The sequence below is a fragment of the Quercus lobata genome, chromosome 8, assembly GCF_001633185.2.
Source record: "Quercus lobata isolate SW786 chromosome 8, ValleyOak3.0 Primary Assembly, whole genome shotgun sequence".
Classification (NCBI taxonomy): Eukaryota; Viridiplantae; Streptophyta; class Magnoliopsida; order Fagales; family Fagaceae; genus Quercus; species Quercus lobata.
In genome coordinates, this window is record NC_044911.1 from 33,163,241 (window position 1) to 33,180,548 (window position 17,308).

At 32.7% G+C, this 17,308-nt stretch overlaps 1 protein-coding gene across 1 annotated transcript; it reads left to right on the forward strand.

The window, feature by feature from the left end:
* The first annotated feature begins 5,624 nt into the window (after positions 1-5,624).
* On the forward strand, positions 5,625-11,621 carry LOC115958077 (protein DETOXIFICATION 40-like). The gene is made up of 7 exons (XM_031076440.1): positions 5,625-5,966; positions 6,226-6,857; positions 9,545-9,601; positions 10,004-10,242; positions 10,370-10,488; positions 10,637-10,723; positions 11,383-11,621. The coding sequence occupies exons 1-7, from the start codon at positions 5,625-5,627 to the stop codon at positions 11,446-11,448; spliced, it is 1,542 nt and encodes a 513-aa protein (XP_030932300.1). The 3' UTR covers positions 11,449-11,621.
* The last annotated feature ends 5,687 nt before the right edge of the window (positions 11,622-17,308 follow it).

A 17,308-nucleotide genomic window follows, 5' to 3' on the forward strand; every position in this document is an offset into this window, starting at 1 on the left:
TGTTGTTTTGAAACCCGTAGGTTGCCTTTGCTTCGAGTCCCTAGTTTACAACTCTTGTCATCATGACTCAGCTTGCCACGCCAATAGCAAAGATTCAAGATGAACTTCTGAGATTGTTGATCATTTCGAAGGGTAAAACCTGAATCCACCCTCTCTGAGAGAGACATATTTCACCAAGTATTTGTGAGTTCCTCCATTAAGACAAGTTGGAAGAAAGAAGGAAAAGGAACTGCATACAAAAGGAGACAAAAAAACTACTTCCCTTACTCCCACAAGAAAAACCCCACAAGCTCTAGAGATAAACTTGTTATCCCTAGAGAGACAAAAACAAAACACTCATTTGTAAGGAAGGGACAAGGAACTTCTACTACCTAAGAGAAGAGGGAGTACCCAACTTTCTTAGCGACAGAGAGACTATTGAGAAAACACTCCTTCGTTAGGAAGGGACAAGGAACTTCTACTCCCCTAATAATACATTGTGTTTAATTTTAGATGTATTGTTGTCAACACCCTGTTTCAATTTGGAAATATTTAATGACAGTGTTCATGGAAAGCAAAGCAAATTCTCCCCTAATGACGGGCCTTGCTTTGCTTCGAGTGATGGGCCAACTTGCTGTTCTGAAACCCGTAGGTTGCCTTTGCTTCAAGTCCCTAGTTTACAACTCTTGTCATCATGACTCAGCTTACCACGCCAATAGCAAAGATTCAAGATGAACTTCTGAGATCGCTGATCATTTCGAAGGGTAAAACCTGAATCCTCCCTCTCTGAGAAAGACATATTTCACCAAGTATCTGTGAGTTCCTCCATTAAGACAGGTTGGAAGAAAGAATGAAAAGGAACTGCATACAAAAGGAGACAAAAAAACTACTTCCCTTACTCCCACAAGAAAAACCCCACAAGCTCTAGAGATAAACTTGTTATCCCTAGAGAGACAAAAACAAAACACTCATTCGTAAGGAAGGGACAAGGAACTTCTACTACGTAAGAAAAGAGGGAGTACCCAACTTTCTTAGCGACAGAGAGACTATTGAGAAAATACTCCTTCGTAAGGAAGGGACAAGGAACTTCTACTCCCCTAATAATACCTTGTGTTTAATTTTAGATGTATTGTTGTCAACACTCTATTTCAATTTGGAAATATTTAAATTGTGGTTGGTTTGGTCTTATTGTTTATTATTTTATTTTGTCTTATCAGGAAGTGATAGCTCATTAATTATGAAAATATTATGACAATTTGTTGCGTAGGTAATCATGTATAACATCTCTAGAACAAAAACACTATATCTTTAAGAAATAAAATCGGAAATAAGCTCAAATCATGATTTAAACATAACTACATATAGATGTTAAAAAAAAAAAAGAGAGGCCTAGCGGCCGGCAGGCCCAGCACGTGAAACGCTATGCATCAAGTTTTTTTTTTTTTTTTTTTGGGTCTTATAATGAATGAATGACTTTTGCCTTTTCGCAGCAACACACACTACTTTGGCTTACTAAAAAGACAGAAATTAACCAAACCAAGCCAGTTGTAGAAATAGCTATCAGAGACGGAGCCAGAACTTGGAGTTTGGGGGGCAACTTTGCTACTAGTTGTGTGCGGTGGCTTCGCTCTTTGAGTCTACTATTTTACTACGAAGGATTTTTGTTTAAAATTTTTTAAATGACCAAGTTGCTTGCTTTGGGTAAAATAGATTGATTGGGCTTAACTTTTTTAGTTTTATTATTGGTGATTTTTGTTATTGGGCTAATTTTTTTGGGCTTGTATATTTTGTTTTAGATTTAATCTATTATTTTTTTTTATGTTCTTTAAAAGTTGAAAAATGCTAAAACTGAAAATTTTTTACAAAGTGCTAATGTGGTGAGTAGATTTTTTTTTTTTTTTTTTTTTTTTGAGGATTCTTGTGGTGAGTAGATATTGATAAGTAAAAAGTGATGCAAGTGTACAAATCAATAAGAATTTGCTACCTCAATAGTTTGTATAAATATTATAAAAATATTTGTGACTATAACATTACTTTCAAAAGAATTGATGGTATTATTAACGGGCCAAAGTGTAATTTTATTGAACAAAATTGCTAAAGTTAATACCTATTAATATAGTAATATTTTTTATAAAAAAATTTAGGGGGTGGGGCAATTGCCCCCCTAGTCCAATAACAGCTCCGTCAATGATAGCTATGGACACTTTTTATATAGATAGTAGATAGAAGTAGACGTAGGAAACGTAGAAAAACCAGTGAAGGGTAGGTTAGAAGTCATTTGTCATCCATAATGAGATGGGTTTGATATTAATAATATAAAAATAAAAATGAAAAAAAGATGAAAATCATAAGAGTGGTACACTTTTGCTCCCTAAAATGATTATATGGACTTACCATTTTTTTTTGTTGTTAATTATTTATACCTATACAAATTAATAAGTTGTGAAATTGAATGTAAAAATGAGTCTGTCCATAGGAGGATTGATTGTAATAAAATAATAAAATTTTTGTTAACGAATGCTTTTAGGATGTTTGTTAATAGACAATTTTAAGAAAGTTTTGATATTACTTTTATAAAAAATATAAAAACAATTGTAAAAAAAAAAGATATATTTTGAAAAATGTAAAGTGTCAAGTTATTATTGGTTGTTATTTTATTCTCCAATAAAAAGTATTTATAAATATTTCTTAAACCAATGCTATTAATTTATAAGGGACAAAATGGGCTTCTACCCTTTTTTGGCAAATTAATTAGTTTTTTGCCCTTCTTCCCAAACTAAATAGGGAAATGCCCCTCTTTTGAAAATCGACTTTCTCAAAATCGAGTTTAAAAAAAAAAATTCTGGAGCCCTATAGTGACACTTTTAAGGACCTATAGTGACGTTTTTAAGGACCTATAGTGGCGTTTTGTAACTTGATATCTATAAAATCGAGTTATAGGCAAAAACGCCACTATAGGTCCTTAAAAACGTCACTATAGGTTCTTAAAAACGTCACTATAGGGCTTAACTCAATTTTGAAAATGTCGATTTTCAAAAGAGGGGCATTTCCCTATTTAGTTTGGGAAGAAGGATAAAAGGCTAATTAATTTGCCTGAAAAGGGCAGAAGCCCATTTTGTCCAATTTATAAGATATTTGTTAACTTTTCTTAATAAGAAGTAGAATATGCATAAAAATGATATTATACATTTACACACACTTGGGTAAGACAGAGCAAAAAGAGATTGCATAAGATGAGCAACATGTACTCTCTCTCCGCCGATGAGCACAGCACATTAGTGCGCATCTCCTTTTATGTTGTTTTGGGGCGTAGGGGTTGCCACTTTTCTTTTTTATGCATCTTCTTTCTTCCCCCACCCCCCCCCCCCCCCCCCCCCCCCCAAAAAAAAAAATCATAATATCTATGGAAAAAAACTTGTGAGGAGCGGAACGGAAACATTCTTTGTCTTTCCTAGTTGCAAAGCCGTAATTGTGGACGGCAAAGAAATTTCAGAAGTCAGATATTGAAATGTAAGAGAAGAAAGAGAAAAGACACTTCAATTTGGCTTCTTGTACATAATTGTATTTTATGGAGTGTAATTAAACACAAAATGACATGTGCAATGAGGGCAATCCCACGTACGGGGCCCGCTCCTTTCGTGAGAGTCCCCAACATTGCTTTCGAACTGCTTAAATTTTTTTTCCCCGCTAAAATAATAGTGATATATATATATTATTTGAGAAACTAAAATAATAGTGATATAATTCTGCTACTTCGGTAATGAAATTATATATTTGATGCAATATCAAATTAAAACTATCTCATTTGTCCCCCCAAAAAAAAAAAAAAAATTGTATAAAGAGGGAAAAAAGGACTTAATACATCTAATTCGATGTTTCCTCATCCTTCTAGAAAACTAGAACAAATCTTGACATGTGTGCTGATCTCATATGCTTAACAACTTTGTTTTGTATAATACTCAGCAATAATAAGAGGAAGAGAGTGCTTATTATAATATCCAAAAAGCCTATGAGTAACAGAAAATTTAGCAAGGACACAACACAATTTCTGGGGACCAACTTAAATATTTTTGTTCTATGAGGACCAAGCTTGAATATTAAAATTAATGGTCTAAATTAAAAAAGGAAAAGAAAAAGCGTGCGCACATATATAAAATACACACATAAAATATGCTTGTAACATAGCTAACATATGTTGTTTTCTTACATATAACAAGGTGTATATATATATATATATATATATATATATAAAACATTAATACAAAACCTACCCATGAAATTCAAATTTATCAGTTCTTCTTAAAAGAAAAAAAAAAAAAACCCATATCTCTAATTTTCTAATATATATATATATATATATATATCTCTAGAAGGTTTTTATTAAAAAATTTACTTATATATTTATGGGAATCTCCTAAATATTCTTTGGTTCAATGTACTATGATATAAGAGTAATTAGAAGAGAAGAACAGTGCATTTATGAAATACATTAATTACACTTTGAATTAATGAGTTGTGCATGATATAAGAGTAATTAATTAGAATAAACAAAAAAGATTTATTTGTTATCTATATAAATGCATTACATGTTTTTAGTAATTCTTTTTGAGGAAGTAGTAAATAATTTGGGTGACTATTATTTAAATTTATAATTTTTTTACCAAAATTATAAGAGGGATGAGGGATTTTTGAACAGTCAAGGGGCGTCATGGCCATCCCTAGCCCGTCCCCCCCTTTCGCCTTTGGATACAAGAGTCTTGGCTAGTCCTACTATTGAGATTAAATAAATAATTTCATAACTTTTAACAGTAGTAGTTTGGCTAAAATGCAAACTACATCCGTAAAGTTTGGAGATTTTTAGATTTTATACTCAGAAATTTTAAATTTTGGATTTTACTCTCTTATATATAAAAAAATTCTTGCTACATACTCTCTCTCTCTCTCTCATTGGCAAATTTTTTACAATTCATTTCATGGTTTTTCTCCTTGAATTATCTCATGAAATTCTCCGAAGTATGGAAAGAAAATACCCAAACATTTCTCGCTATGTTGGTTACGTTTTCTGGTCAGCTTTGGAAACAAAATAACAAAATAATGTTGGCTTCCGTTTTAGATGTGATGTTTTTATTTATTTATTATTTTTATTAAAATAAAAATTATATGTGATGGTTAAGACTAACGGGTCAATCCACATGTATTGGCAAAGTTTGTAGCTTCTACATTAATTGCATACTTTCAAACCTTTCATTTTCATCTGACCAGCCACCCATTTATAACCGAACCTCATAACTCACTTTAAAAAAAGAAAAAAGAAATCGTCTGATTTACATGAAGTATTTCAGTTTATACTCTCCAACTATTTTATTTTATTTTATTTTATTGAGAAGTATACTCTCCAACCATAGTAATTTTATAAAGATGAAAAAAGGTATGTGGCATATTAGTACTGATGAAACAGAGAAGTGCATCCAAGCTGGGACAGAGTATTTTTATTACACACAATAACATATTGATAGAGTTTAGTTATATATATACTCCTCTCATTTTCTTCTCCTCTCTACTAGCTATATCCACCGCGACTAGCATATAAATACATACCAACAACAAACAACGCAAGCACCACAAAGTCTCATCCCCAACCCTCAATGGGGTCTTCAGAAGATAACATCAATGAGCCCTTGCTCCAAAGCAACACACAATCTCCCTCTTTGTCATCCTATTCATTCACCACAAAGCATCAATCAAGCCGCGAGCTTGAAAGGATTTTGTCCGACGATAGCGTGCCTTTCTTGCGGCGTCTACCAGCCGCTACATGGATTGAGTTCAAGCTCCTCTTCTACCTTGCTGCTCCGGCTGTTATTGTTTACATGATCAACTATCTCATGTCCATGTCCACCCAAATCATTGCCGGCCACCTTGGTAACCTTGAGCTTGCTGCCGCCTCTCTTGGCAACAATGGCATCCAAGTCTTTGCCTATGGCCTTATGGTAATATTACTTGCTAATCTCTCTTTTTATCAACGATAAAGTCTTTTGTTCAAATAAAAAGGAATTGTGTTCGGATTTATCTAAAAAATATAAAAAAAATCAATCGTGTCCCGATCTAATAATAAAAAACAATCAGACAAAATATATTTGAATCCTATTGAATCAATAAATTAGAATATGTACCTACAAAGTTTGCTAATAACAGTTTTCCTCTCATTCTTATCATCTTGGCCAATGTTTTTCATTCTTCCACACGCAGTTAGGCATGGGGAGTGCTGTGGAGACGCTATGTGGACAAGCATATGGAGCCCAAAAGTACGAAATGCTAGGCATATATTTGCAAAGATCAACCATCCTTCTCACTTTAGCAGGTGTCCTCCTCAGTATCATCTATATCTTCTCCAAGCCCATCCTAATATTTCTTGGTGAATCACCAAGAATTGCATCTGCAGCAGCAATTTTCGTCTATGGTCTAATCCCTCAAATCTTCGCATACGCTGTAAACTTCCCTATCCAAAAATTTCTACAAGCTCAAAGCATTGTACTCCCTAGTGCAATAATGTCAACGGCCACACTAGTGGTACACATTTTGCTAAGCTGGGTTGTAGTGTACAAGATTGGGCTTGGGTTGTTAGGTGCATCATTAGTGCTGAGCTTGTCATGGTGGATTATAGTGGTGGCACAATTTGTCTACATAGTGAAAAGTGAGAGTTGCAAGTATACGTGGAGGGGGTTTAGTCTGCAAGCATTCTCAGAATTACCAGGATTCTTTAGGTTGTCAGTGGCATCAGCGGTGATGCTATGCCTAGAGACGTGGTACTTTCAAATTCTTGTTTTGCTGGCTGGATTGCTTCCGAACCCTGAGTTGGCTTTGGATGCCCTATCCATTTGGTAAGATATGTTGTTTATTTCTTAATTCTAGGAAGTAGTTTCTTTGTTTTGTTTGTTTGTTTCTAAATTCTTGAATATAGCAGTAATGAGTCAATCTGGCCACAAGACTTAGATCTTAGTTCGAATTCCCCTAATCCTCACTAGTGTGTTGGTGTTCATCTTCGTATGTGTTGCCTTGAGCGTATAGGGGTTGCCATGCTCTCTTCCTATGCATTTTTTTTTTATGTCCAGAAAGAAAGAAAAAGAGTCAAACTGGCCACTAATATATATGTATTCCTCTTAATTTCTCCACTATATTTTAATACTTACCTTGATTAATTGGATTATAATACTATAAATGTTGCATGTAGCATTTAACATTTACCATGTTTAGAAATAATAATATTCCTCATGAATGCCTATTTTCTGTCATACTTTATATATTCCATTTTATACTAGACTAATTGTGATATGCCATGTGTTTGATAAGCTGTTTCTTTCTAAAGTCTATTATATAGTAGTAATGAGTTAAGCTGGCCAGAAAATACTAAAAATACTACAAATTTTAATATACAATACTTATAAATTGATGTGACAATAAATATAATTAGTGGGGTTCAACTATTTTATATATAAATATTTGAATTGTCTCTTTGTAATTAGTGACACATTAATTTGTAAAGTTAAAGTAAAAATTGTAGTACCTATAGCACCACACGTGACAAATATGTCTTCCTTTGCATCTCTCTAGTCAGTTTACTTACCATGATTGGATTATAAAATTTGCATTTATCGTTTAACATTTACCATATTGAGAAAACCTTAGAAAGGTAAAACCCCTTCATATATGGTTTCCAATATTTCTACCATAGTTTTAACTTTTAAGTGGTCATAACACCTACCCAAAAATAAAAAAGAAGAGAAACATTAATTGGGAGGAATTCCATGTTCATGGTTATTTTAAGTGCAATATATCTACCATTTTTTCCCCTTACCTCTCCTCCATATAGTTTTTAATTTTTTTTTTAATTTTTTTATATTTAATTTTTTTAAATTAAATTTTTATGAACTCCTGTCCATATAGTTTAGAACATTTTTATAAGTGCAATCTAATGTTACACTTAATGACTTTACATTGGATTAATTAATTTTTTATTTTTTTACAAATCAACTATTTGATTATATTATTTATTTACACTCTTATACTTGCAAAATTTTAATTGATCAAAAACCAATAATGGGCTTATAAATCAAATATGCAAATTTTAAAGTTTTGTATTTAAAGTGATATAATAATAAATTTATGTATGAAGTAGCAAAAAAATATTCTATTTTTTTATATAAGATAAAAATTATACTCTATTTTAATCTATATAAGTGTATATATGTGTGAAGTCTCCTTTTGAAAACTTGAATCCTAGCCTTTGTCTCTCACACTTTACAAGCATTTATACTTGTGAAATGACCATCGCGTCAAGTTTTATTCTATTGATATGAAATTTGAGAGGAACATAAGAATGAAGTGAATGGACTTTTTAAATTTTAATAATAATAATAATAATAATATTTTCAAGGGGAGGGGGAAAATTATTATTGTTAAGTAATATAATATTTGTTAGTTTTATATTAGGTTAACATAATAATTTAAGAAATAAAATCTCAATTTACAATGTATTAAGTATTAACAATAATAAATTTCCCATATAAAAAAAAAAACAATAATAAATTTCCATTAATAGAACCATATAAACCTATAATTACCCGTACTTTAAAACCAATCTCACTAAATTTTTATCCTAGGTTGTTAAAATATCTCATCATTGACATTCTTTTCACTGACTTTTTTTTTTTGAGAAACAAACACACACACAAGGGAGAGGGAAAGGGGTTCTAACACAAAGGCACATTACAACTCCACTCAAAAGTCATTGTAACTTTTAAGGGAGGATGGGGCAAGTTATACTATACACAAAACACTCTCTTAAGTAATGTGAGACAATTACCCATTCTTTTTTTTTTGAGAAACAATCACATACACACACACAAGGGAGAGGGAAATAAGTTTTTTTCACTGACTTGTAAGCATAAAACCCGCTTTAACTTTTATTTTTTGTTGAGAAAACACATGAAATTTTATTAACGAAAACTGGTTATTTCAACTTGAAGTACATAACAAAACTGTAGTGAAATATCCTCTATCTAAATAGCACAATCTAAAACATTGAGAGAATTCTTAGCCAAGCAATGGGCAAGTTTATTGCCTTCTCTCCTTGAAGCCTGCTTTAACTTAAAGAGCGAATATTGAAGCACCCGCCTAGACTGCTTTTAAATGTGATTTTCATTTATACATCAATTGGCATTTTGCATTGCACTCGAACATCATTTGGGATTTTGCATTGCACTTGAATGATAGCTCTGCATACATTTTTTTTGTTTTGTTAAACACAGCCCAACAACATACATTAATTGCCCACAAACTGAACTCGTTTAAATAAGCATATGGTCCCGCAAATGGATGAGTCCTATCTCTATTGATGCGGGCCCTACAGCATTTAGTATCACGATCAAAACAAAAAAACAAAAACAAAAAAATTACACTACCTTGTATTTACAGTTTCATATGTTTAATTTTTGTCAATAAGCCAAACGCCATATAGTTTATTATTATTATTATTATTTTTTGAATGGGATGCAATTTGCATTTGCAGCACAACAGTATCTGGATGGGTTTTCATGATCTCGGTTGGCTTCAATGCAGCTGCAAGGTCAGTCAGTCTTGTCACTTTCTTTAGCTAGGAATTTATTATTATTTTTTATTCTATATGAATAATAAAATTAATTTAGATACCACACATTAATTTCAATTGAGTGTCCTACTTAGACTTGTTAAGCATAAGCAAGAGAAGACACTATCGGTGTTGATTTAGCCTTCCAAGCATAGCCACAGTGCAACACAGTCGTTTAAGAGATGAAGCTAACACGTTCGTACAGTCCTATATATTACTAGTCCGTTGTTATATCGAATCACATGTGTCAATTAATATATAAGCACATGTTTTACATTGTAATTATTCATTAGTGGAAATAGATTGATTAGTCTCTCTCTCTTCCTCTGAAATTAATTATAATTGATATACATATATGTTCATGATGATGAGAAATTGCAGTGTGAGAGTGAGCAATGAGCTTGGAGCTGGAAATCCAAAGTCAGCATCATTTTCTGTGACGGTTGTGACATTGATCTCCTTCATCATCTCTGTGATCTCAGCATTGGTTGTGCTTGCTTTACGCGATGTCATAAGCTATGCATTCACTCAAGGTGAAACCGTGGCCGCTGCTGTCTCGGATCTCTGCCCACTTCTCGCCCTCACCCTCCTCCTCAATGGAATTCAACCTGTCGTGTCCGGTAAAATTAATATCCATTAATATTAATGCACAAATAATTATTGGTGTTCATTAACATTCGTTTCTTATATATATCTTAAACAAGCTAGCTATGGTCTAATGTGATAGCCCATGATATTAATTTGAAGGGGTGGCTGTTGGGTGTGGATGGCAAGCTTTCGTTGCATACGTAAATATTGCATGTTACTACGGGGTTGGAATACCATTGGGTGTGCTTCTCGGCTTTTATTTTAAACTTGGTGCCAAGGTACTTCATTTTTTGGTTTCAATATATAGTGAGATTTCAATCTAAAATATTAACGTTTTGAGAAATGGAAATGATGAAATATGTGGTAATAATTCATTGTGATGCATGTATTACATTGTTATATATATATATATATATATATATATAGGGGATATGGTTGGGAATGCTCAGTGGCACGTTGGCGCAAACTATCATTTTGATTTGGGTTACGTTTCGGACGGATTGGAATAAAGAGGTAAGTACCTTCAAATCCTAAGCTCTCATGTATAATAAGTAAACATCAGAGTCTGGTTTTTCATTCTACAACCTACCTGCAAATTTTACCTATATTAATTAATGGAAAATGTTAGAAATATTTTTATGTGAAAATGATAAAGTAATTAATGTTGTTGACAACTTTTTATATTTTTTATAAAAATTATGTTAAAATTTTCCTAATATAATTTATTAACAATTATTTTAAGAATATCTGTTAACATGCATTAATTGAAAAATTAATGCATGTTTTTGCAAAAAAAAAAATATTAGTATAGGTTTTGGTCTAAGTCCACTTATGATATGACCCACCAATTAGACCTGCCTTTTGTATCTAATGTTGAACCTGTAATATGAAAGTTGAATGCAATTGGGTCAGATTGGGTTAGGGTATTGCTGGCTATGCCGTACCGGAATAGCCAACCCGAAAGAAGGAGCAGGTGAACCACCATTGTCCATGAAATACATGCAACTACTTAAAAATGATTTGAAAATTAAAACCAATGCCAAATTACTAATCCTATTTGTGAGTCTGTGAGAACAAAACACTGCTATTAAAACAATATGTGCGGCACAGATTGCTATTAATTATGAGCCATTTCTAGTTTATGTCAAATCAAATTCTATGTTAAATTACAGGTGGAAGAAGCTACCAAAAGGTTGAACAAATGGGAGGATAAAATGGAATCACTTACGATGAACTGAAACTAGTTTTGAAAAATGATCTCGATTAGTGCATTTGAATTGCACTAGTGACTGTCTGACTTTGCAAATTGGGAGAGCCTGAGGTACGGCATTTGGGTAAAATTATGAAAAATTAAACAAAACTTTCTGAGTTAAAATTCTTCTTTCACTGTATACCATTCCATATTATTGAAGAACAGAGAAAACGTGATAGACATTGGTATGTAATGTAATGTCAAAATTTTTTTTTTCCTTCCTTTTTCTCTCTCGGCTATTTTCCTTTTATTTTTTTCTTAGTAATTGTTGGTGCTAACACAATGATAATGGAAATAACACAAAGAAAAACTGAATAATACTTATAAATTTTATTAATTTAAAGAAAGAAATTACACAACACTATTTAGACTGAGGCGAGACATTCGCTCTCTTTAAGGAGATTCAAGCCTTTAGTTGGCTAAACTTTGTAACCGGTACAAACCGTTTTTGACTTGTCTCCCCTAGGATATAACAGCCCAACAAGTGTTGTATGACTAGAACAACCTCTGCACAAAGTGTTTAAACCCAAAGCTCCACCAGAAAGAACACCCTTGAATGAGTCTATTTATAAGCTCAATGGGCCTCACAAAATTACTACCCAAATTAATTTGATTAATTAGGTTTATTATTATGATGTAGTGGGTGTTATAAGATTAATTGTTGGATATTAATCTGATGGGCTGGAGTTACCCAATTAATGGTGATAAAGAGTTTCTGAAGAATGAAAATGCAAGTAGGAGGATCCAAGAGGCTGATTCATTTCCATTTTTGATACCTCCACCCTTTACCTCCCCTTTGCGCATGTATCTAACCCAATATCTGAAACAATTCATGTTAGCCCATTAATCACCACAATTAAAAAGAATAAAATAGTCTCTCTCATTTTTAATGTGAGATTAAACATTTTCACTAACTCATTATCTTTCATATTCACTCCCACATCTTTACATTTATGTTGTAACCTTTATTTATTTTTAATTATTTAATATTAAAATGCTCCAACAATCCCCCACTCATTTTAGTATTAAATTTTTTAGTTAAAGAGAGATTTCCAGGCAAAGACGGGTCACTATGCATCATGAAGGTATGCTTTGCATAGAACCTTCACTTAGTAAAACAACGATCTCAACCCCAAAGTCGTAGTGGTCTCTGACTTGAACTAGGACTGCTTTAGGGAAACTAAGAGGCTGTTTGGATGAGTGATTTCCATAACTCATAACTCTGTTTCCATAACTCATAACTCAAAAATGGTGGGACCCATAGCTGAGAAGTCTGTTTGGTACCACATAACTTTGTTTCCAGTTTTTTGTTTTCATTACTCAATTATCTGATTTTTGAGTTATGAGTTATGGAAACTGAAAACATATTTTAGCTGTTTTCAATTTCCATAATTCTATTTTCAATGTAATTTTTGTAATTAAACACACATGAAGGGACCCATTGTTAGGGTCAGCCGCAACTTTTGACAATTTTTTTTCTTACTTCTTCACTGTCTCTGTTGGTTGGGTTTTTTTTTTTTTTTTTCATTGGTCTCCGTTGGTTGGGTTCTTCTTTCTTTTTCTTTTTCTTTTTTTCTTCTTCTTTCACTGGTCTCCATTGGTTGGGTTTTTTTTTTTTTTTCATTGGTCTCCGGCTGGGTTCTTTCTTTCTTTTCTTTCTTTTCTTCTTCTTTCATTGGTCTTCATTGGCTGGGGATTTTTTTTTCCCTTCTTCTTTCGCTAGGTTAGGGTTTCTTTTTTTTTTTTTTTTTTGTTATTCATCACCTCTAATTTTTGGTCTTCAGTTCTTTTTTTTTTTTTTTTTTTTTTTTTTTCACTAGGTTCGGTGAGTTTGGGTTATTTATTTATTTATTTTTATTTACTGGGTTTGGTGAGTTTGGTACTGGAAAAAAAAGAAAAGAAAAAACTGAATTGAGTGACAGGTATTGGGCCCACAAATAGTGTGAAAAATATTGAGTGATGGCAAGTGAGTGATGGTGCCAAACAGGTAGGGTATTTTAAAGTGATGAGTGATGAGTGATGGAAATTGAGTGATGAAAAAAAAGCATCCAAACAAGCCCTAAGCATTATTGCTTACACATAACAACCTAGGAATTGACATGAGCTTTTATAGCTAGCACTTTATGGCCGTGTGCTGATCCCAGTTTCATGAGTGTATTTGAGATTAAGTCCAAATCTTATAGGAAGTGGCCCCACTCCCACACTCACGTAGGTGAAATTTTGTCAAGGGTGCTCCTGTAATTCTAACACCCTACTCATACGAGTTACAAATTTCATTAAGAGTTTCTTACTTAACCTCTCCACATTACAGAATAAATGCACTTACATTATAGGGATGAACAATTTAAAAAATTATTTACAAAATAAATAATTAAAAAAATAGTGCATTTCGTACGACCATCATATGATTCGTTTTTCCTATTGAACCCAATTCTCAGGATCTCTAGTCCTTGGGTTGGGTATCCTCATACATGGCTCATGATTCTATGGACTTTAGTGCCATCCCCCTCGATGTATTCTAGACTCTATCTTTTGCCAAGACCTTGGTAAATGAATCTACAAGATTGTCATTAGAGATAGGTCTGGATTTACTGTTGTAGTAACGGTTTTTAACTCCACCAATTGTGGCAGTGCTATTACAATGAATTAATATAGGTGGAATTGGCTTTTCCCAAAGTGGAATTTCATATAACAAATCTCTAAGTCAATTTGCCTCTTCACTAGATGAAGCTAATGCTATTAATTTAGCTTCCATTGTTGAATTAGCAATTATTGTTTGCCTTTTAGATTTCCAACAAATAGCACCACTACCTAAGGTAAAAATATAACCAGTGGTACAGAGAGAAACCTGATAAAGTATTCCAATTGGCATCACTAAGAGCTTCAATCACAGCAGGGTACTTTTTATAAAATAAGCCATAGCTTTTGGTACCAATTAAATATCTCATGACTCACTCAGTAGCTATCCAATGATCTTTACTAGGCTTGCTAGTAAATCTATTTAGCACTCCTACTGCATATGCAATGTCAGGTCTAGTACAATCAGTAGCATAACGTAAACTACCAATGATACTAGCATAATCCTTTTGATTAAAAATCCCATCATCATTATTCACAGGAAATAAATGAACACTATAATCAAAAGGAGTAGCTACACTTTTGTGATCATGAAAATTATATTTTCTCAATATTTTCTCAACATAATGTAATTGATCAAGAAATATCCCATCACATGTTTTTGTAATTTTCATGCCTAAAATAAAATTAGCCTCACCAAGATCTTTTATATCAAAATGACTTTTAAGCATATATTTTGTCTCATTTATAACATGCATATTTGAGCCAAAAATCAACATATCACCCACATAAAGGCTAATAATAACATGTAAATTAATCCATGATTTAGAATAAATACATTTATCACATTCATTTGATTTATAACCATTCTCAATCATGCAGAAATCAAACTTTTCATGCCACTGTTTTGGTGCTTGTTTTAAGCCATATAGGGATTTAGTTAGCTTACATACCTTGCTTTCTTGTCCAGGCTCTACAAAGCCTTCAGGTTGATCCATATAAATCTATTCCTCTAGGTCCCCATTTTTACATCCATTTGATGAATTTTCAAATAAAAAATTGCAGCAATAGCAATTAACAATCTAATAGATGTAATTCTTGTCATCGGAGAAAATATATCAAAGAAATCAAGATTAGCTTTTTGTTTAAAGCCTTTTGCAACAAGTCTGGTTTTAAACTTATCTATTGATCCATCCGGATTCAACTTTTTTCTAAGGACCCATTTACAACCTATGGTCTTACAACCCAATGGAAGATCTACTAATTTCCAAGTTCTATTAGAAATTAGAGATTCCATCTCATCATTTATAGCCTCTTTCCAAAATATAGAATTAACTGATGTTAAAGCCTTTTTTAAATTTTGGGGATTTTTCTTAATGTTAAAAACATAATAATAAGGACCAAAATCCTTTTCAACTCTAGCTCTTTTACTCCTTCTAGGTTCCATTTCAAAATTTTCTTGATTTTGTAAATGTGAAGTAGAAGAACTAGGTAGTGACAAAATATTTTCTTCACCCCCCACTATTTTTCAATTTAAAAGGAAATTTTTCTTCATGAAAAATTGCATCACCAGATTCAAAAATTATTTTGTTTTCAAGATCAAAAAAATCTATAGGTTGCACTATTAATCGCATAACCAAGAAAAGCACAGGTAGTAGCTCTTATACCTAATTTAGGTATTCTAGGGTCAGTAAGTCTTACATAAGCAAGACAACCCCATACTCTCAAATATCCCAAAATTTGGCTTACGTCCTTTCCACATCTCAAAAGGTGTGGTATGTGATTTTTTATGTGGCACCCTGTTCAAAACATGACATGCAATTAAAATAGCTTTACCCTAAAAATGTAAAGGTGCACCAGATTCAATTAACATGGCATTTGTTAACTCAATTAAAGTTCTATTTTTTCTTTCAGCCGCACCATTAGAAGCTGGTGAATATGGTGCAGTAGTTTCATGGATAATTCCCAAAGACTGAACAAATGAGTTGAATGCACTTGATTCATACTCATGGCCTCTATCACTTCTTATTCTTTTTGTTTTTCTATCAAATTGATTTTCAACTTCTTTTAAAAAATCTTGAAATTTTTCAAAAGTATCACTTTTATTTTTCAACAAATAAACAGTCGAATATTTTGAGAAATCATCAATAAAAGTGATAATATATCTATTTCCTCCACGAGTTAATATTCCCTTAAATTCACATAAATCGGAGTGAATTAACTCAAGCAATTCGGTATTTCTTACAACAGTTTTTTGAGGCCTTTTTGTAATCTTAGCTTGACTACAAGTTTCACATTTTGCAAAATCTTTGGACAGTTTTGGAATTAATCCTAAACTACTCATGATTCTCACATATCTACTATTTATATGACACAAATGAGCATGCCAAAAATTAATAGAAGAAAGCATATAAACTGAATTGGTAGATGCTTTATTATTCTCAACATTCAATTTAAACATTCCATCACAAGCATAACCCTAGCCCACAAATAATGCTTTTTTAGTGATTACATAATTATTAGATTCCATAGTTTGCTTGAAGCCAACCTTGTTAAGCAAAAAACTTGACATCAAATTCTTCCTCATGGACGGAGTGTAAAGAACATCTTTCAATGTTAGCATGCGTCTAGAAGTGATTTTCAATTCAACCTCACCACTCCCAAGAACCTTGGTTTTGCTAGAGTTACCAAGCATAATAGTTTTTTCTTCTTCAAAAGGAGTGTACAATTTGAACCAATTTTTGTCATAACAGACGTGCCTATTAGCACCAGAATCAGCCCACCATACTTCAATATATTGCACCATATTGATGTCTGTAATCATAGCCACTAAAGGCTCTTTGGCTACGTTAGCCTGCATGACAGATTCACGTTTCCAAAATTTGCAAAATTGATCAATATGCCCACTCTTGCCACAGACAAAACAGGATCTATTAAATTGATCTTGTGAAGGGGGTCCTTGGTTCTTATTGTAATTTTTATTCGGGTTTCCCCTTCCTTGAAGTCTATTATTATTTTTAAAGGCTCTCTTTTTAGGCTTCAATTGACCATTTCTAAGAAAATGATTTTTGGACATATTATTATTGGCTGAAATAAGGTTTACCTTTGTGGTGGAATTACCATTGCTCTCTTGTGTCATGAGTGCATCTTGTCCTCTAGCCTCCTCTTGCACACGGATGCTTGTGATCAAAGTCTCCAATGATGTCTCCTTTTGTTTATGCCGCAAAGTCTTTTGGAACACCCTCCAAGATTGTGGTAGTTTATCAATT